A 23094-nucleotide genomic window follows, 5' to 3' on the forward strand; every position below is an offset into this window, starting at 1 on the left:
GAAAGAAAGAAAGAAAGAAAGAAAGAAAGAAAGAAAGAAAGAAAGAAAGAAGAAAACAGCACTTATACATGGCTTGTGATGGGGGAGATTATAACACCCATAGAAGGAAATTTGGCGGTATCTATCGAAACTACATACACATTTATCCTTCAACTCAATAATTCCACTTCTGGGAATTTACCCTGAAGCTATACCCCCAACGAAATGAAAATACATATGCACAAGGTTTTAATGTAACATTATTTGTAATTTCAAGATATTGGAAACCATCTAAATGCTAAACATAAGAAATCAGATGAATAAATGATCCTATGTACACACAACAGAGTGCCATGCAGCTGGGAAAGGAGCAAAGTTGATCTCTACGACTGATAAGGAGTGATTTCCCAGAGTTACTGGGTTGGGGTTTTTTTCAGTTGGGGTTTTAATTTTTTTTATGAGTATAGTTGACATACAACGTTACCCTAGTTTCAGGTGTACAACACAGTGACTGAACAGATATCTGTATACATCATGCTATGCTCACCACTCAGGCAATATTGCTTAAGTGAAAGAAGCAAATTGCCAAAGAGCAAATATAGCATGCTGACCTTTGTGTAAAATAGAAAGGGAAATATATACATATATTTATTTCTACAAAAAGAGAAAAAATCCAAAGCAGTGAAGCTGGAGATCTACAAGGGAAGGAGGGAATGGGGCAAAACGGACGTGGGCGGAAATGACACTGTTATGAGTAGACCTTTATTGTTTAGTTTTGACTTTTAGAAGCATTCTAACAATAAATCAACAAGGATGGGACTAGCAAACCAAATGCAAACTGAAGGAAGGGGGGAAAAAAAATCTAAGACATGTACAAAGATGGTATTTGACCACACACCCTCCATCTCTCCTCAAGGAGAACTGCAAAATACCCTGGATTTTTCTTTTCTTTTTTTTTTTTTACAACATTTGTTTTTGTAGTAAAACAGGTGAAGCAATTCTGAAACAATTTTAGATGTATCATTGGATTGAAAAAATAGGTAAATATGTTGATATTGTTGAGAGCCAGGATATTCACTATAAATAAAGGGAGATACAAATACGGATTGGGAAAAGCAAGAAAGAACCCTATGAATTGGGCGCCTGGGTGGCTCAGTTGGTTAAGCGACTGCCTTCGGCTCAGGTCATGATCCTGGAGTCCCTGGATCGAGTCCCACATCGGGCTCCCTGCTCAGCGGGGAGTCTGCTTCTCCCTCTGACCCTCCCCCCTCTCATGTGCTCTCTCTCTCATTCTCTCTCTCTCAAATAAATAAATAAAATCTTTAAAAAAAAAAAAAAGAACCCTATGAATTGCATGAATTGGTACAGACCCAAATTTCCAATATTATATTAATATTAGAAATAAATACTCAATATCATTAAAAATATACATAATTTATACACATTTTATGTAGAGAGACAGAGAGAAAGCCAGCACATGAGAATGCAAACGATAAAGCAAATGGAGCAAACTGCTACCAACAGATAGATGTGATTAAAGGGCATATGGATGTTTATTATTACAATTTGTCTATGACTTAGAAAATATTTCTAATTTTTTTTTAAAAAGTAGAAGTCTTTGTTTAGGAGGAAAAAGGACTCTGAAAAGACCCTGAGAAGAGATCTTGAATATTCTTCAGATATATAGTTTGTGTTTAGCCAAAAGAGGCCACATGTGACCTTTGGAAGTCAGCAAAACAGTTTCCTCCCATTTCTGCCCTCTCTGCCTCAGATTTAAACCTAACTGGCTTTCCGTGTCTATCACTCCACCCACTGGAAAGTTAGCAGGGACTATGTTTTTCTAAACTTTCTAAACACAATAAAAAAGCATAGAAAATTCCAAAAAAATTCTGAGGACTCAGTCACCAATGAGTTGTATTCAACTTTTTGTTGACCAGGACACAGAATGAGTATGGTCCCAGAAACAGAAAATCGTAATTTGGCAAGTTGGTTAAAATGCCCAAACCTCTGCTTTCTTATCTGTAACAAAGTATCAGCCCAAATCTCACTGGATTACAGGGAGGTCACATATAATGTATGTGGAAGTGCTTGACCACATAAATGCAAGGAATTATTACATACACCCAGAATGGTGCCGGGTGAATGTAACAATCCTACTAAGGATTGTTAACAGGAGGGTCCTCGAGTGGGCTTTTAAACAAAATCATGCTTATATGATACACAAGTATGTCACTGTTTTTCTTAAGAATGGGTATATAACTATTAACTGATTCCTAACCTAAAAAAGTTTAAGAACTACCAATTCCCATAAGTCTTTTCCTAGAAGTAGTTAAAGCTTCCTTGGATTCAGACAAAATAATGGAGTAAAATGTGGTTGCCCAAGAGATATATATCTGAACTTATATTTTAGACAGATTAACTATCTGGCAATAAATTAGGAGTTTTTACAAAGGCCTTCAAAACCCCCCCAGTGACTGAGAAAGGCAACATGGTCTATATATTTGTCTTTCTTGCTTGATCTTCATTAAAAAGTCTGATTTTTTTTTTCAATTGTATATGATTCCCTGAAGGAAGACACAATTAATTGGCTGGTAAGGGATTTGCACAGCTCTAAGGAGGAAGACTTTAACGTCTCAAAGTGTTATTTATTAAACATTGCTGGGATTTTAGAAGCAAGATAGAATCAACCTTGCAAAGTCCTATCAAGCTCAAGTATGTCTACATTTCGGTAAGTCAAAATTTTTACTCCCTTTTTTTAAAAGACTGATCCATTTATTTATTTTTATTTTTTAAAGATTTTTTTTTTTTTAAGTCATCTCTACACCCAGCGTAGGGCTCAAACTCACAACCCCAAGATCAAGAGTCACATGCTCCACTGACTGAGCCAACCAGGCGCCCTAAATTTTTTACTACCTTAGATATAATGGCTACTTTCCTTTTTTTTCTTGCACCACATAGTGTTCGTTTAATGTATTATATAACTTATACAGCTACAGTAGTATAACCTAGTCACTTCCTAATATAAAACTTTCTAATGTGTGCCAAAATAAATTAAAATGACTTGAACTATCACTGAGCTGCTCTTACCATAGCATAGCATCCATCCGTGGTCAAGATCAAAACATCTATGGGGGAAGTGTGGTTGGCAACACAAATGCCTCCCTTCTGGGGTCTGTACTGCCTGCAATTACAAACAGTGGTAAATACTAAACCTGGAAATTTGTCATTATTTTGCAGAATAGCATGTATAGATTCATCTTATATTGCTTTAAAAAGTACATTAAAAAAATACAGTTTCAAAGTAGATGGTCCCATCTTAAAAAGGTTATCTCCAGGCAGTATGATGGGAGTGGCATAAGAGTATAGGAAGGGGCCGATGACTTGCCCTTTATATATATTTACATTGGTTTTTTGTAATGATCTATTTTCCTTTTATAATGAAAAAGGATAATTTAAAAATATTAGACTGAGTTACAAAGATTCCATAACTTTAATATTGTGATATACAAGTTTCACTTAAGTATTTTCCTATTATTTCAGGCTTCATAAGCATCATTTTTAGTAGTTTCACAGTGACCCACAGAGTAAATTTACTATAGTTTCCTCCCTCTTATCTCCTTAAAGCAGAGGTTGACAAACTTTTCCTATTGAGGGCCAGGTAATAAACATTTTAGGTTTTGCAAGCCAGCCAATCCCTGTCAAAACTACTGGACTCTGCTGTTTTGGCAGAAGGGTAGTCACAGACAATATATAAATGAATGAGCATGGCTATGTTCCAATAAAACTTTATTTACAAAAAACAGATGGCAGGCCCCATTTGGCCTCTAGGCCCATAAGTTAGTTTGCCGACCCTTGTCCTAAAGTTCAACCAGTATCTGACACTAATTAAGCAAAGTAGTCTTCATTGGCCCAATACAGAGAAGAAAGAGAACCAAATGCATAACAACTTTAGCATGCTTTCCTTAAAATTAGAAGCAATTCTATGTATAATAAGTTGTGAACTCTCTGTAATTAAATCACCTTTTCTGTAGATAGTATCTCTTCTGATCACAGTTCTACCAAAGCATTTTCTTCTACTCCTCATCCCCAAAACTCACAGCTCAAAGAAAAAAAACATGTAATTTTAGAAATTTAAGGGGTCTTTTATGTCGGTAACACATGGTAAAGCCAAAGGAGATAATGTCTCCCTTCCACAGATGAGACAGAAAGATCCAGGCAACAAAAAAGAGGGGCTTTTCTAGAACTTTTGAAATAATGAAATTAAATGTAAAAAAGTAAAATTGGGTTAACAGAAAAGGGATTCAAAAGCAATCAAAATTACTTCAATCAGCTAATACCTTCAGGTAGCTACCATTCTCCTCTATGGTTAGGGGTGAGGGAAGCCAAGTGTGGTGTTATGTCTTAAGGCTCAGTTACGGAACTTGAGAAGTGGCGGGACGGAGACCAGAAAGCAGGTCTCAAGGCTTAAAGGCCCATCCTCCTTCCCCCACACTACAGGCCTGTCAACTGCATCACTTTTTACAACGACAGACCCAGTTCACACCCTGACTCTGCCACGAACTAGTCACGTGACTTTAGACAACCAGTCCCCGAGCTCCCCCACTTCACCTGCAGGACAACAGCGCCTGTCACGGGGGATGACCTAGGAGAAGCATGGGCCTGGCCTGCACACCAGAAATGCCCGATCATTAAGTGTCATTACATTCTTATGTGGTTCCTTTGGCAAATGGATGGCTCTTTCAAAGATTTTCGTGCAAAACCATCGTGTCTGTGACACTAAGCAGCAGGGATGAACGTCCTGGAAGTACGCTGACTTCCCCCGCTTCCTGCACCCACGGCTGTCAGTGGCAGGCTGGGTTTACGAACAGAAAGGCAGATGGAAGCCCGCAGACACTCACTTGTTATGATAACAAATGGTACCGGACAGGGCTCGCACACAGATCCGACAGCACGTCAGGTGGACCAGTTCACTCAGCCAGTTTTTGAGGCTGAAAGAAAGAGCACACAGTTCATGGCGCAGTCGTGGGCCCTCCTAGGAAACAATACAATAAAAGCTTCAGTGTGCTCCTTCCCAGCAGCATACCCTCTTCTGAAACACAAGCACAGTTGACTTCTTAAAGTCTCCTTGAGGCCCTTAGGACAAAACTCCAATGGAAAAATAGCTCCCACCTGACAAGACTATCACGATAAATTCCTGACCACGAGAAGCTGAAGCATCTTTGGTCTCAGCCCGGTGAGCCTGACCATGTGTAAGACTCTCTTGCTTTCCTTGAGTCCCTCGGTCTGTTTTCTTTCTTTCCTTCATTTCCCCTTTGAAAACCAAGTTCTCACCATATATAGGAAAGTGTGATGGCAAATCAAATACAGACTATGGATATGAAGTAAGCCAAATTTTAGTGAGTGTGTCGAGGCCATAAATTTGATGCAATACATAGGGATCAAATATTCTTCTTGTGGACACAGCTAAGCAAAGTGACAATCCTATTTATGGCTGAGTGGAAGGGAACATTTCACCTGCTATCTGGCAGCTGTCCAACCAGTGTAGTTCCTATAACCAAAAAACTGATCCCAATGAAAGCCAAGGTGACCCTGAAAAAGAAAAGGTAATGCAAAAGTTAATCGCACAGTAAGGGGAAAAGGGAAATAACCTAAATGTTCATAAATAATGAGACTGTAAATAGTTTTATTCTATCTACAACATGGAATATGGTGCTGCCATTAAAAGAATTGAGTAAATCTATAGATTCTGACATGGAAGAATGGTCCTGGGTACATTTTGAGAGAAAAAAAAAAAAGCAAGATAAATTTCAAAATAACATGTAGAGTGTGATACCATTTTCGAAATAATAGTGAGCATATAACTAGTTTATAGATGCACAGAGAAGGCCTGGAAATTTATTCACAAAACTATCAAACTCAATCTATGTAATCATCCAAGGGTTAAAAGGCTAGTGAAAAGAATAAATTAAAAACACTTGCCCTTTTGCTTTTCGGAATTATTTTAATGTTTTTAAATATACTCATATTAACTTCTTGTATATATGAGAAAAAAGGTTTATGTTGTCTGAAAAACTCATGTCAGGTTGAAAATAGTTATCTTATTTTGTCCAGGATACACTGGTGGGCATAGTATGATTGTAACTGTCTTCCAAAGGTCTAAAAATAACTTGTTCTTCTGTGTTTTTTAATGACAGGGGGAGGTACGATTCAAATTTTTCTCAAAGGAATTTAAAATTTAGAGCAAATTTAAACGTCTGCCTTCAGCTCAGGTCATGATCCCAGGGTCCTGGGATCGAGCCCCACATCGGGTTCCCTGCTCAGCGGGAAGGCTGCTTCTCCCTCTCCCATTCCCCCTGCTTGTGTTCTCTCTCTCGCTGTCTCTCTCTCTGTGTCAAATAAATAAATAAAATCTTAAAATGTAGAGCAAATAGCAAGAAAGCTCTTTCATAATAAGAACACCAAATTATAGCACCATGTAGAAACCCTTTAATGCAAATCTGTTGTCCCTTTGTATGTCCATGGTAACTCAGAAGTTAGTAACAAGGTGACTGACAATACCTCTAATCCCACATAGACACCTTCCATTTTTGAAAGGTGCTTTTAATATTCATTCGAATCACTTCAAAAAGAAAATATTTATTTTCAGAAACGTACGCAGAATTACACAAAAAGATGAAATTTAAAATCTTTCAAAATAAATGGCGCTTCCTTATAAACACATTGTTAAGGTGTTAAGCCTCATTAAAGTCTTAAAAAAAAACACAACAAAAACCTTGTTAAAGTCTTGGTTTAAGACCGTGTGACAGAGCAATCTGAAGGCCAGATTCAGTTTTCTTCCCATGCCATATTTTCATGCTAACCACTGAACAATAACTAAATCACTGTTCAATCTCATCCACCAATTATGCAAAAGTTTTAAAACATTTTCCTACCTTGTCCTAATGAGAATCATTTGTTCCGAACACACTAAATCAGAAGGGGTTACACTTGAACGTGTTTAACAATTGGGTTCAAAACTATTGAAAGTTTTTATTTGCTAGATTAACAGGCCAAAAACTTCTGATTTCCAGTTTAAGTGAGCCAACCTGAGAGCTCTCATAGACATCACAAGTTTTCAGCCAGTCTGTTTTTTTAAGAGTTTTACTGAGATACAATTTACCTATCATACAATTTACCCATTTAAAGTAGTCAGTGGTTTGGGGCATATTCACCGAGTTGTACAACCATCAACATAGTCCATTTTAGCACGATCTGCTTTTTGACTGTTCACTTTGTAGCAACAGCTCATCTTATAAAGGATTTACAGAGCAGTTCTTTGACACTAAAGAGGATGTACTAAGAATAGGAGTCTTAATTCTTCTATTGCCTTCTTCTTGGGTGCTTACATTACTGGATTATCCTACATCTGTGGTTTCTTTGCAAGAATCTACTATGTTACTTCTTTAGTTTGCGAGCGTTGTGAGCACTAGTTTAATCTAAGTAGATAATAGAATCATAATACCATTTGCTGGCACCCACAGCAGGTAAAAGCTAACTGACAAACGAGAGCGTCTCAAATACTCGGTCAAGTACAGATGTAAGAGCTAATCTCAATAGTCAACTTTACTGAAGTTGCATTTCTTTTTAGGAATAAAAACAGAATAAATGGAAGCTCTAATTATAAATAGCCTAGAAATGCCTAATAAATAAAAGCTCAGATATTTCCTTCATGCATACCGACGGATAGTCTTGCGCATGTTCAGAGTACATGAACCCCCTGCCCCCCAGTTGGGGAACACTGGCTTAAGGTTCAAACAAAAGTATATGTGAAACCCTGAATTTCACTTTGTTATCACAGCTGAAATGATTCCCAAAAGACATACCATGCCCCGACTGGCAAACTGGCAATACGGGCAAAAAAACAAAAAAAACAAAAAAATACAGAAAGAGCTTAGAAATATGCCTTTGCCTATACTTAAGCAATCTCTTCACTTGTAACAAACCTAAATGAGGCAAGTATAGGCCACCCTAGGGATGGTCAAATGGTTTCAAGTCATGTGCCAATTTGAGGTGGCTAATTCAATTGCCTGGACAATTCTATTGAGAGGGTGCCAAGGCTATGTCCAGGGAAATGAAGCAAGACCATCAACAGCAATATTGTGACTGGTATACATGCCTCCTACCTGCCATCACCATGCTGGACACACCTTGGCCACCAGTGCTCCATCCCACTGCCCAGCGTCACCTCTGCTACTCTTACGTTCCCCACAGTGGCTCTAGTAAACTGCACCTGAAAGTACCTCCTCATCAGGCGGCATTCCAACTCAGAACCAGAAGGGGACATAGGTGGCGAACTTTTTTTTTTTTTTAATTAACGTATAATGTACTATTTGTTTCAGAGGTACAGGTCTGTGATTCATCAGTCTTACACAATTCACAGCGCTCACCATAGCACATACCCTCCCCAGTGTCCATCACCCAGCCATCCCATCCCTCCCCCACCCCCCTCCACTCCAGGAACCCTGTTTGTTTCCTGAGATTAAGAGTCTCTTATGGTTTGTCTCCCTCTCTGGTTTCGTCTTGTTTCATTTTTCCCTCCCTTCCCCTATGATCCCCTGTCTTGTTTCTCAAATTCCTCATATCAGTGAGATCATATGATAATTGTCTTTCTCTCACTGGCTTACTTCGCTTAGCATAATACCATCTAGTCCCATCCATGTTGTTGCAAATGGCAAGATTTCATCTTTTGATGGCTGCATAATATTCCATTGTAGATATATACCACATCTTCTTTATCCATTCATCTGTTGATGGACATCTAGGCTCTTTCCACAGTTTGGCTATTGTGGACACTGCTGCTATAAACATCAGGGTGTACGTACCCCCTCGGATCCCTACATTTGTGTCTTTGGGGTAAACACCCAGTAGTGCAATTGCTGGGTCGTAGGGTAGCTCTATTTTCAACTTTTTGAGGAACCTCCATACTGTTTTCCAGAGTGGCGAACTTTTAATAAGAAAAGTGAATCATGATGGAACTAGGTGGGACAAATTCCGTCTTCTAGATGGCTCTCTCTCGGGTGGTAACCATTCTCAGTAATTTTTTTCTCTCCTGTGCAACTGTGAACTGCTACAGACCAGCGAGGAAAGCCAGTTACAGTTTGGTTGACACTCTGGTGAAGGCAAAACCATAAATCCTCTCTTCTTTTTTCCAACTTCCCTTTTCCATCTATCCTCAAATGATTTATGACTGAAAGAACAACATGGATCCAGACTGACATATATTCCATTCTGAATACACAACTTCACCAGGGGGAAAAATGTGAAAGGAGAATAGATACTTGGTATGTTCCTGGGGAGGTCACACTGGGGGGTGTTCTGCAGGTAGGAAGGGGCGAGATGAGTGCCATAATACTCTCGTGAGACCATTACATACATGGTTTAAAAAGAAAGCTGAGGGCGCCTGGGTGGCTCAGTTGGTTGGGCGACTGCCTTCGGCTCAGGTCATGATCCTGGAGTCCCGGGATTGAGTCCCGCATCGGGCTCTCTGCTCGGCAGGGAGTCTGCTTCTCCCTCTGACCCGCCTCCCTCTCATGCTCTCTGTCTCAAATAAATAAATAAAATCTTTAAAAAAAAAAAAAAAGAAAGAAAGCTGAGCCAAGGATACCATCAATTACTGGGCAGGAGACATACCTCAGGGGTAGTAGGACACAGTAGCGTACTAGGACGCCCAGCACCCACACCATGGTGAGCCGCAGACTGATGTAGTGGAAATTTACATTGGTCCTTGTGAGGAGATTCCATGACACAAGCTCCTCTGAGGAGAACCTCTGGGTCACTTCATCTTCCACAATGGCTTCCAAGCCCTTCTTGGAGAAATAAAACACGTCAGACAGCTCAAAGTCCCTTCCTCGCAGACCAGAGAGCCCTTTTTCCATGGGTGATTCATCTCTTTGGATAATACCTTAAAAGAAAGCATCAGGACATGAGAAAATGCCATAGGACACAAGAACTGACCAACGGGGCAACTTTGTGCAGAAGATGGTTCAACAATTTAATGGGTACCGTGAAGCAGATTTCAAAAATAAAAGACAAGCAACTGCAGTGGGAAAAGAGGTGGAATCAGTCTACATAAAATGACCTCTACCCAATGACTTTAATGCATTACAAAGAAATTTGGTCCTCAGTAACCCTTTTCTTGTTGCACTGCCTCCTTACACACCATTAAGGAAAGAAGTTACAGAACAAACTCTCTGCAGGTATAGATCTATACTGCGTAAAAATAAAACCTTCTGTTTTCCCCTGATAAAAACCATAAAGCCAAAAGCAAGCAAAATGGCAAAAGGTATTTACCACAAATGGCAAAAGGCTGATTTTTTTAATATGTAAAAATGATTTAATAAGAAAATCAGTCTCAAGGTCATGAACTGAATTCATAGAAACATTAATAGTTAATAGACCAAAACCTCTTACTAGCAATCAAAGAAATGTGAATTAGACAAAGATTGGCCTATTTATATCATCAAATCAGCAACATTTTTGTTTAATGATGAAGTTCAATGACACAAATAAGTATTTTCACGCTCAATTTGTGTGAGCGTGGAACTAGTAGCAAGTTTGTCAAAATCCCTTTGGCATGAAGAGGTTAAACATAGGTTTGCTGATGATTCAATAATTCCAATTTTAGGAATCTATCACAAGAAAATAATCAGAAATGTAGACAAGAATGTTTACTGTAGCATTTTCCATTATGATCGATCCAGACAAGATACAATGCATCTAATAAATACTGTAGTTAATAAATACCTTAATGTTAAGTGAAAAAAGGCAGGATCTAAAACTATAGTTTAACTTTATGAAATAGATATACATAGAAAAAATGTCAAGAAGGCCACATTAAGTGGTCATCTCTGGGAAATACGATTAGATTTTCCTCTTTACGCTGTTATTGTCTTTCCCATAAAGAAAATAATTCAAAGATTTTTAAATAGCATAAATTTTGTAAATTGAAAAAAATGATCACTGCCACCCAGTTCTGACTACTAAAAAGAATCATAGATGAGAAGATCTTTAAATAAAGAGTGGCAATGACATAACTATCCAATCGTCCCTCTGGGGCATGTCTCAAAGGAATTTACTTCCTAAATTAGAAAAATCTTTCCTTTTGAGATGGAGATTAAGATATTAAATTCCCTGAAAGAAGATCCCCTTTGATTTTCTCACTTTCCAGTTTACTAGGAAATCAATGACAGTAGAGAGTGCTGTATTACCTATCCCCTGGAGAACATGTATGTGCATCCATAGAAGGAGAGGTAATAATACACCTTTTTTTTTTTGAAGGAATAGCGGCATAATGCCCTGGAGTAGAAAGTAAAGAGGACCTGGAGTCCAAAGTCAAGTTCTGTTTAGGACAGCCACCAGCTCTAAGACTATGTGTAAGAAATAAGTCACCTAACTTGGTGTCCTCCTTTATAAAATAGGAGGTGGGAAAATTTTTAGTTTATTTACAGGGCTCAAGTTCCATGATTTTACTTTTGGGTTTTGGGGGTAGTTTTTGATGGTTGTTACCAACATGAAAATCTAATACCTTATCACCTTAAGAATTAGAGCAATAAAATAAGCTCTTGAATGATTAGATTATCTTTTTCTGTCATCAAGTCTAAATGGTTTAACCTTTCCTCACCCTCTCTGAAAAGGATTTGATTCTTATTAGAGGATGAACCAAGTCAGTGTCGCTACTGAATTACCCTCTTGCTCTGTGGACAGCTGCAATACCTCAGAGCAGGTTACTCAATCCAATTACTGGCCAATATTCAGCAGCGCAAGAGTTTCATTATTTAGCAATATATAGGGTTTTATGGTTTTTTAAGTCTAGAAGGGGAGGGAAGAACAAATTATTCGGCAAATCTCAGAATGAAACACACTGGAGACAGTGGACAGCCCTACTAAAAATAACCTTTTTCAGAGGGGTGAGAGATAAGAATGCAAGTTCAAGTTGCCTCATTATTTAACTGAGCCAGGACAGAAGAGATCTGTAAACAGGGGCCAGCCCCCAGCCCCTGCCCACTTGATGTGCAATATTCTCTCTGCCCCCTGACCTACTTACTTCTGTGTAACTCAAATAAAATAGAACTCAATTTTATATTTTTGTTAAGCCTCTTTCAAAGGTATGTGGGTAACTTCAATGCCTCTAATTGACGAAGGATTAATTTCCAGAATATATTAATACATATTAAAAAAAAGTAAAAATATATATATATAGCAAACAATTCATAAAAAGTTAAGCCCCCCCCTTAATGACTACACATTTTAAAAGATGTTCAACTTCACTATCAGCAGAGAAACACAAACAAAAACAACAATGAGGGGGCGCCCCGGTGGCTCAGTCCCAGTCCTTAAGCGTCTGTCTTTGGCTCAGGTCATGATCCCAGGGTCCTGGGATCCAGCCCCGCGTGGGGCTCCCTCTCAGCGGGAAGCCTGCTTTTCCCTCTCCCACTCCCCCTGCTTGTGTTCCCTCTCCCGCTGTCTCTCTGTCAAATAAATAAAATCTTTAAAAAAAAAAATGAGGTACTATTTCATACCCATAAAGACTGATACAAATTTTAAATTGAGTCATATCAAGTGTTGGTGAAAATTTGGCCAATTGTAACGTAATTAGTATAACCATACTGGAAAACAATTTGGTACCATCTAGTAAATGTAAAGATATTCATAGCCAGAGACCCAGCAATTCTACTTCTAGGTATACCTCAGGAAGATTTTTGTTCAATAATTTCAAATATAAGAAAAGTTGCAACGAGAGTTCACTTTACCCAGATTCATGAATTGCCAACACTTTGTCACATTTGCTTTATTGTTCTATCCCTGGACGTATAAAATGATACTTTTTTCTGAACCACTTGAGAATAAATCACAGATCGTGCCCTTTGCCCCTAAATATTTCAGCACTTATTTCCTTAAGACACGAGGTTTTACTTATTTAATCACAATGAAATTGTCAAAATCAGGAAAGTGGACATTACTGCAAAACTAGCATCGATTGTACAGACCTTATTCAAATTTTGACAATGGTCCCAATAATATCCTTCATATCATTTTTTTCCAGCCAGGGTTCAACCAAGGATCTTACATTATACTTATATGTCACCTCTGTAGTCTCCTAATTATATGAAAAAGTTCCTCAGCTTTTCTTTGTTTTTTTAAGACACTGACATTTTAAACCAATAATATGTTATGTGTTAATTAACTGAATTTAAATAATAAGTAAATAAGGGAAAAAAGACATTTTTAAGAGTACAAACCATTTATTTTGTAAAATGTCTCTTACTTTGGGTTAATCTGATGTCTCCTCATGATGAGATGCAGGTTGTACACTTTGGGCAGGAGTACTATATAAATGATGTATCCTTCTCAGTACATCACATTGGGAACATGTGATCTGTTTGTCCCATGATTGATGACGTTTAACCTTGATCACTTGGTTTGAGGTCATTAGTTATTACTAGGTTTCTCCCCTGTAAAGTTACTATTTTTCTCTTTTTGATTAGTAAGTGGAGAATTATTACCTATAAGTATCTATAAAGGAGAGATACTTTGAGACTACGGAAATATCCTGCTCCTCAAATTTTCACCCAGTGGTATTAGCAGCTTTGATGATTCTTGACTGAATAAATTGGTACTATGTGTCTTTTTTTTTTTAAGATTTTTTCTTATTATGTTATGTTAGTCACCATACAGTACATCATTAGTTTTTGATGTAGTGTTCCATGATTCATTGTTCGCATATAACACCCAGTGCTCCATGCAATATGTGCCCTCCTTAATAAGATTTTATTTACTCATTTGAGAGACAGCACAGGAGCAGGGCAGGGAAGGGCCTAGAGAGAGGAAGAAGCAGCTCCCCACTGAGCAGAGAGATCCCAGGACCCTGAGATCATGACCTGAGCAGAAGCCAGATGCCTGACCCAGTGAGCCACCCAGGCGCCTCACTATTTGTCTTTTAAAATGGTATTTTTCTCCATTCTACCTTAAAAAAAGCTTTTCTGTTATACTCTAGAATTCTTATATAATTGTGCAAAAGTAGACACTGTTTGCAATAGCAATCTAAAGGTACACTAGATAAATGGGTGTATAGCAATATATACAAATATCAAATCATTATGTTGTACACTTGAAACTAATATGTTGTAATTATACCTCAATAAAAATAAATAAAAAAACAAAAGGAAGCTCATATAAAAAAAAGAGATGGACACATACACTGCATACTACGCAAAAGCTAAAAGAAATTAACTGGAACATTTACCAACTTAGGTAATTTGCAAACATCAGCATGAACAAACAACTCAGGATGATTGATAAGTGGAAGGTGATGTTTTTATAGAGCCTGAACAATGCAAAACAATAAATATTATGTGTTGTTTAAGGATACATACAAGTATAGGGGGAGTATGAAAATATGCACAAAAATAATAAACATGAAAATCAGAGTAATAATTTCAGGGGTTGACAGGGTAATGGAATCAGGGAGCGATACACGGAAGATTTTTAATTGTTTTTATAAAGTTTTATTTATTAAACTAAGTAGTGGCTACACATGTGCTCTAACAACAGCAAAAAAAGTTACATGGAACTGACAACTGTTCCTAAAAGGAAAATCTGTATTGTCAGAGAGCTGGTACCAGCTTAGAAGCTCTTTCATAAGGCACACAAAATCTGAAAATGGCTATTATTATAAAATTCGATGTCAAAAGAAGCACTACTGAATACATAATATTACTTCCTTCCCTAATTATATTGACTATTGAGGGTCAGAATTACTGATTCAACTTACCCTAAGCATACCTTCTGAGAGGAAAAAAATATTTAATTCCGTCAACATATAGGGGACACTCACTATGTATCAGGCATCAAAGTACAGGTTAGAAAGAAAAAGAGGAAATATTTCTTTTGGCATCAAGAAATGTTCGTAAGTAGACTAAAAGTCTTCAAAATATAGATATAAATACAGATCAGATTTAACTGGCACAGACACTGTTTGATATCAGCTTTTACTGTCATTAAGGAAACCTAGTTTTATCACTAACAAATTAGTCCTGACCCTTCAGAGCGATCCACAGTTCTTAAATTGATAAAACCCTGACTCTAGGCAACATTTCCTTTTGTTTCATAAGTCGGGTTCAAAACAGCAAAGCCATAAACATTTGAACTTTGTCCTTATACCGAATGCTCTGGTGAACCCGACAGGGTCCATACTTGGATGAAAATAAAATGAGAAAAACTATCTCTTTCTCATATGAGAGATTAATTACACAAGCTGCCCAGTGCCCTAGGCCTTTAGCAAGTCATGGTACATAAATAATACCAGTTTATATGAAAAGCCTGCTAAAAGAAATAGAGGCTGAAGTTAAAACCATCTCAAATATAATTAACTCTAAATTAGCTGAGTGAACTCTTGGAATGACTGGCCATTTATAAATCACAGTAGTTTTGCCATCCTCCAGGTGTAAAGCATGCTTTCTACGTCAGCAGTTAGGGAAAATTAGGGTCCACTACAGACCAAAAGTGTATATAATAGGCTTCACATAGAGGAGCTGATCCTTAACCTGCCCATGGGCTATATTCCAAAAGTCAGAAGCTCGGAGTTCAAAACACACTCTCTCCTGGAAACTTTGATTGAATTAAGCCCAACTAACCCAAAAATATAGGTGATCATATAGTACTAGTACATGAAATATAAATCTCCTTTAGCACTGTTTCTACCAGAAATTTTTTAATTAAATCTGGTTTGGAATTAATAAAAATACACTTCCTTGTCCTGTAGTGACTTAGAGGGGGTATTTGGGAACTTTCAGGGGTACTGGTAATGTTCTATTTCTTGATCAAAATGAGAGGCACATGAGTAAGTTCACTTCGGGAAAATCCTTAAGCTGTACATTCATAATTTTACATTCTTGCCTGTGTCTGTTAAGTTTCAATTTTTAAAAAATTTTACTTGCGATCTGCTGTACAGTATTGCCTATACTTAACAATATTGTATTAAGCACTTAAAAATTTGTTAAAAGGATAAATCTCATGTTCAGTGTTCTTACCACAATTAAAAAAAAATAATCAAAGGAGGCAGTATCTGTAAATCCCGTTTCAGTGATTTATCCACTATAGGATTAAATAAATACTTCTTCCATTATAAAAAAAAAAAAAGCTCATACCCCCCTAAGCAAGTGGGCAGAGAGGAGTTTATCTGTGGGGGAACCAACCACTGGTAGTGAAGGCCTTTTCCTGGTGTGAGGAGCTCCTCTGAGGGGCTCTGGTCCATGGCAAGAGAGCCAGGCCTACATTTCTACCCTGACCATGCCCCAAAACCCTTCCTGACCCACCAATGTGATTGAAGAAGAGACCAAGGTAAAGTAGTTGTAAAGATTAACTGCATGGGGCTGGGGGGCAGGGGGGTGGACCAATGCTGCTGGCTTTAAGAACAGAAATATTCAATGTCAAGCTCCAGAGGAACAGACCCACATTCAAGCAATCACTTGGATGTAGTTAGAGACGGAAAGGTCTTTACACTATTCACAGACCAGTGGCCCTGTCCTTGTTCTTGTCCATCAATCATCACACAGATTAATACATCTGTCAGTCCATCAACTACATAGCCACCTAACTGCACAGCTTTCCAGCCCTCTTTTTGTCACCTTTGTTCACAAAAATTTAGCTGTAATGCTGCAAGGCTAAGCTCTAAATACAACATGTGCAAAAAAGTCCTTGGGCTATTAGTCAAGCATAATTTCTGGCATGTAAATTAGGCAATTTGACTGTGCTTATTTCGCAGTGAATCCTTTGTGTTCCTGATTACCACTGCTCTCCTTCCTAAGTACTTTTTTAAAAATCCAGTTTATTGTTATTAACTTAGTTAAGTGTAACAATGGTGTCAGGGTTATATTTAAAACAAAAGTCAGTTTTTTGAGATGTATACACTGAAGTACTTGAAGGTAAAATGGCATACTATCTAGGATTAGTTTTAAAATGCGTCCATAAAAGGATACACATTAAGGTGAGAATATGGTGTTTCTGATCGCTTATCTATATTCTCTAATTTTCTATATTGCTCACATACTGCGTCTGTAATTAAAAAATTTTTTTTAAAGATTTTATTTATTTATTTGACAGAGAGAGACACAGCCAGAGAAGGAACACAAGCAGGGGGAGTGGGAGAGAGAGAAGCAGGCTTCCCGCTGAGCAGGGAGCCCGATGTGGGGCTCGATCCCAGGATGACCTGAGCCGAAGGCAGACGCTTACGGACTGAGCCACCCAGGCGCCCCTGTAATTAAAATTTTAATTAAAAAATACTGGCACAAAGGAAAAACTGAAAAAAAGGATAGATGATGTAAATTCTTGTTGAATTTGGGTGATGGGTATAGGAGATTAATTGTACTATTCTCTTTACTTCTTAAAAATGAATGCTATATTTTTTTATTTTATTGTTATGTTAATCACCATACATTACATCATTAGTTTTTGATGTAGTGTTCCATGATTCATTGTTTGTGCATAACACCCAGTGCTCCATGCAGAACGTGCCCTCTTTAATACCCATCACCAGGCTAACCCATCCTCCCACCCCCCTCCCCTCTAGAACCCTCAGTTTGTTTCTCAGAGTCCATAGTCTCTCATGGTTCGTCTCCCCCTCCAATTTCCCCCTCTTCATTCTTCCCCTCCTGCTATCTTCTTTTTTTTTTTCTTAACATATATTGCATTATTTGTTTCAGAGGTACAGATCTGGAAATCAATTTCCTCATCTAAATCAAAAGCATTCATTCATTTAATCAGTCAGTCAGCCACTGTAGAGAGAGAGCCAGACACGAAATATAAAGGAGGGAAAAGGAGCTGAACTCAACAGCTCTCAAGCACGGCTGGCTGTGCATCAGAAATATCTTTGGAGGGCGCCTGGGTGGCTCAGTTGGTTAAGCGACTGCCTTCGGCTCAGGTCATGATCCTGGAGTCCCGGGATCGAGTCCCGCATCGGGCTCCCTGCTCAGCAGGCAGTCTGCTTCTCCCTCTGACCCTCCTCCCTCTCATGCTCTCTCTCTCTCATTCTCCCTCTCAAATAAATAAATAAAATCTTTCAAAAAAAAAAAAGAAAGAAATATCTTTGGAACCTATAAAAAAAACACAGATGTCAGGGCCCAATCCCAGATCAAGAACAAGAATGTCAACTACATTTTTAAAAATATACATGAATGGATAAAAAACAAAACTATAAGGAAATACAATTAGTTCTGAAGCACAGGGTAGTTTCAAGGAGATAAGCACAATGCTTCTTCCTTGTAGTTACACACGTAAGTTCAAAAACACTTCTAACCTAATGACACTCAGAAAGAAAAATATTAGGGGGGCGCCTGGATGGCTCAGTCATTAAGGTCCAAGCGTCTGCCTTCGGCTCAGGGTCCTGGGATCGAGCCCCGCATCGGGCTCCCTGCTCCGCGGGAAGCCTGCTTCTCCCTCTCCCACTCCCCCTGCTTGTGTTCCCTCTCTCGCTGTGTCTCTCTCTGTCAAATAAATAAAATCTTAAAAAAAAAAAAAAAAGGAAAAATATTAGGTTTTTTCTGCGTAACAAGATTTCATATGGGTGATTTTTAATGTTCTTATTTATACATCTACAATGTCTCCTTTTTCGATAAAGTGTATGTATTATATTACATAGTGAGAGAAAAGCACTTAAAGTGCTATTTTTTTAAAACCGAAATGAGATACTACTATGTACCCACCAAAATGCCTATCATTAAAAAGGCCCCAAATGCCAAGGGTTGAAGAAGCTAGGCAGCAAGTGGACAGAACTCACACATTGCTCTGGGTGTACAACCCATTTTGGATTACCAGTTAGCAGTTTCTTCTACAGTTAAGCACACACTTGCTTACCCTATGACTTTCAATTCCCCTTGAGGTATGTCCTCTAGCAAAACAAGCAAAGAGGTTCACAACAGTGATCATAGCGGCTTTACTCCTCATGGCTAAAAACTGCAAACAACCCAAATGTCGATCAACATGACAACGAATAAACGAATGATGTATTTGAATAAAGGAATTCCACAGCAATTAAAATTCACTGAGTCGTGCAACAACATGGAGAAATCTCATAAATATGCTACTTTGTGAAAAAATAGGTACAAAGAACATATATCGTATGATTCCATTTATGTGAATTTCAAAAATAGGAAAGACTAACGGATGACAGAAATCACAAGGGGTTCCAGCAGGGTCCCGGGGATGGAGCACTACATATGGGAGGGGCTTGAGAGAGCTCTTGAGATCTGGGCTGTGTTCTTCAGAGGGACTGTAACAGATTCTTCAACAGGTCTATAAATACCCAAAAATACATCTAGCTGAAGACTTGATATTTGTGCATTTTAATATATGTTAATTGTGCCTCCATTTTTTAAAAATCAGAAAAATGTTACATTTAAGAGTTGCCACAATTTGTAGCTATAATCCCAATTAGAGGTTCTAGGAAATCATACCTTTTTTTCCCATAAATATTTTTACATTTCCTATCCTAAACTAGAAGACAACTTACGTTTATTGAATGTTTTCTGATGCCAGACTGTGTTAAACCCTTGACACCTACACTGACATAATCCCCAGAATCCTATGAGGTCTTGTCTGTTACCCCCATTTTACAGATGAGGAAACTAAGGTTCAGTAGGGTTGAGTAACTTGCCCAGGGCCACAAAGACAATAAGGAAGAGAACCAGGATTTGAAACCAACTCTGCGACTCCAAAACTAATTGCTTCCTCACATCCTAAAGCTTCAAATTCCACATCACTCTGTCCAACACCTACCTTTTGACAAGCCCCAAATATGGAAGACTTTTCCCATCGACTCCACGTCCATCCCCAGTTCACCTTGCTAAAGAGAAAGCCCTGAGTAACAGTTCTTACTAGTGTGTCTCCTGCCTTTGAGGGAAGGAATGGAACTTGGATGTAGGAAAACCTTTATGTGGCCCCCATCTATCATTAATCTGCATATGCACTTGTCATTAACTGACTTACACTTCCTCATCTTTCCCAGATAACTGTAACCCACATCACTTTTTTTTTTTTTTTTTTTTTTAACTAGGGCAGGAATCTTTTAGAGCCTGGAACACATCTCATTAGGTCTCTGTGCCTTCCCATGATAAGCCCAACAAAACCCAGCCTGGGCCACAGCCCACTTGATGCTCCTTCCCCAGTTCTAAAGTTCACCCAGGTCCAAGCTGTCCGAGGAAGCTCTTCTATCCAACTTACGACTCTTGTGACTTCAACACACAAGTTCCTGCCAGTATCCTTGCTCTTCAAGTCCTCCCCGAGGCACAATCAGCTGCCCCCTGCATCTTGCAGGTCAGTCAAGGATTAGAAAGGATAATCACCCTTGATGTTGCAAAGGTTTTTAGGAAACAGCTTCTATCTCTTTTGGTCCCAACAGCCTGTTATACCCTCACCCATGACTCTAGGTTTGAGTTCAAGGTCGCTGAGCCAAAGATAGATTGACCATGAAGCCAATAAGGTTTATTTTTGGTCTCCTCACCTGCATGGCTCCTTCCAAGGTCCCACACCTAATTCTGTATATTCTTTTACCTAAAGAGAATCTCCAAATTGTATAAGCTTCAAGCACCCACAAAACTTGCATTTGCCCTCATTTCTGAATCATATTGTCATTTTGTTGTTACAAGCAACAGATCTGTGATAAATCATTCAGCTTGTAAATTAAATTGATTTAGAAGGAGAAATACTTGCGGTGCCTGGGTGGCTCAGTCAGTTAAGCATCTGCCTTTGGCTCAGATCATGATCTCAGGGTCCTGGGATCAAGCCCCGTGTCCAGTTCCCTGCTCACAGGGAGCCTGCTTCTCCCTCTCCTCTCTGCTCGTGCTCTCTCTCTCTCTCTCGCTATCTCTCTGTCTCTCAAATAAGTAAATAAACTCTTAAAAAATTTTTTTATTTAAAAAAAGGAGAAATACTTAAGATAAGAGAACCAAGTTATGACCAATAAGTATTAGAACACTGGGAGTTCAGGGACACACATTAACATCTTTCTGCTTAATTTCACCTACTATTGATAATATATTATCTATTTGATGATCGAATCAGCAATATACTCCTTAGGGAGTTGCTGTTGGCTAGGTTATCTTTTGGTTGTTGTTTTAAGATCTGAAGTTTCTTTAATTTTGAAAGTGGAAGATTGAAGAGAAAAATTTTAAAAATGTGAATACAAGCAAAATGAAAAAAAACCTCACTACATAAAAGTTTCACATGTGTCCCTGTAGCAGCAAAACTGCTTTAGAAAAACCAGATTATCATAGGCCATATGATAGGCCCATAAAAAGAAAAGGGGGCAAAATCAGCACAACTATTATGACCTGTCATATATGTGAAATGTGCTCAGAATAAATGCTGGCTTAGCATCTCCTTTGGTTTCCTAAGAGGTACTCGATCATGATTGCCTCGTTTAAAAAAAAGCATTAGTTATGAAACTACTCATGCTCCCCCTGGCAATGTTTCCCCAGTTGGCACATTTAAGAGTGACATTCAACTTTTTATTTCATTTTTTTACATGAAAAAAATAGTTTGCTTTAAGCACTGATATACCCCACCAATTAATCCAACTAATAAATGCAAAATAGGGGCAGAGGAGAAAGCCCCCATGTAATACAAAATAAGAATTTACAAAGGAGTAATAACATAAACAGAAAATTATAAAAATCATAAGAAACAACTTTGCACAAAGTTCTACACGAATGACTTTAATACAAATCTGGCAAAATGGGTAGCTTTCTACTTAAAAAACCTTTGCTAGTACTAACACCAAGAGATGAATGCTCTAAAGAGACTCATTTGTACAAATGAAATAATGTGTGGGGCATTAAAAAAAACTTTACCCCCCCCCATAAGCACCAGGCCCATACTATTTTACTAGAAATTCTATCAAACCTTGAAATCTAAGAAGGAAGGGAGGAGGGGAAGAAGGAAGTAAGTAGGTAGCTAACACCCTCACCTCAAGAACCAATTGCAAAAAGCCTACCCTCACTTTTGGCACAGAGTTTCCAGCACCACATTATGACCAGCCAGCGTTTAGTGCATAAATGCGAAGGTGACTCAACTGTGAAGCTACTAATGAAATTCGCCCTCATACACCTAAGGGAGGAAAAAAATATTCATCACCAAAGATGCTGAAGGAAGCACAAAATAGTCTACTTTCATTCTTGATTTAAAAGAACAAGAATCAACAAGTACGTAACATAAGCTGGAGAGCTAAATCAAAGGCATACGGGGCATACTGGGAAGACACTGAAGGGCCCACAGCCTGTCCCCAGCCAGAATGACAGCCAGCTCCACTGGCATCCGGCACTGGACCAGAGCAGCAGCCAACACAACTAAGCAAGGGAAAGAAATGAAGTATAAGCTGGAAAAGAAAGAAAATACAAACTAAGTTGAGTAAGAAGTCATTAAACCATCACTATTTTAAGCTAAAATAATTACTTATCTGGAAAAAAAAAAGAAAGAAAGAAAAAAGAAATCTATGGTATGAGAATTCTTACTTTTATATCCTTCTACCTTCCTAAAATCAAAAACCTTCCGGCCTTGAATGACACACTGGCCAGATGGACCTAACAGATATATTCAGAACATTCCACCCTAAAGCGGCAGATTACACATTCTTTTCAAGTGCACATGGCACCTTATCCAGAACAGATCACATCCTGGGTCAAAAATCAGGCCTCAAGGAGTACAAAAAGACTGAGATCATGCTATGCATATTCTCTAAACACGACGCTATGAAACTAGAAGTCAACCACAAGAAAAAACTTGGAAAGACCAAATAAATATGTGGAAGTTAAAGAACATCCTACTAAAGAATGAATGGGTTAACCAGGAAATTAAAGAAGAAATTAATAAATACATGGAAGCAAATGAAAATGAAAACACGACAGTCCAGAACCGTCAGGATATAGCAAAGGCAGTCCTAAGAGGGAAGTATAACAATACAGGCCTTCTTCAAGAAGTAAGAAGAATCTCAAATATACAACCTAACCTTACACTAAAAGAGCTAGAAAAAGAACAAAAAATGAAGCCGAAAGCCAGCAGAAGAAGGGAAATAATAAAGATTAGAGC

General features: G+C 38.3%; 1 protein-coding gene across 2 annotated transcripts in view; it reads right to left on the reverse strand.

Annotated features, from left to right (window-relative positions):
* GPAT3 (glycerol-3-phosphate acyltransferase 3) overlaps positions 1–23094 on the reverse strand; it is a 61674-nt gene that overhangs the window by 11766 nt on the left and 26814 nt on the right. For both annotated transcript variants that reach the window (XM_035004612.1, XM_035004613.1), the window contains 4 exons: positions 9649–9919; positions 5494–5568; positions 4878–4967; positions 3067–3160 (listed from right to left, as the gene is read on the reverse strand). In XM_035004612.1, the coding sequence (XP_034860503.1) occupies positions 3067–3160; positions 4878–4967; positions 5494–5568; positions 9649–9919 (530 nt within the window). The remainder of the gene's footprint in view (positions 1–3066; positions 3161–4877; positions 4968–5493; positions 5569–9648; positions 9920–23094) is intronic.

The sequence above is a fragment of the Mirounga leonina genome, unplaced genomic scaffold (assembly GCF_011800145.1).
Source record: "Mirounga leonina isolate KUSES-001 unplaced genomic scaffold, KU_Mleo_1.0 Mir_129, whole genome shotgun sequence".
Classification (NCBI taxonomy): domain Eukaryota; kingdom Metazoa; phylum Chordata; class Mammalia; order Carnivora; family Phocidae; genus Mirounga; species Mirounga leonina.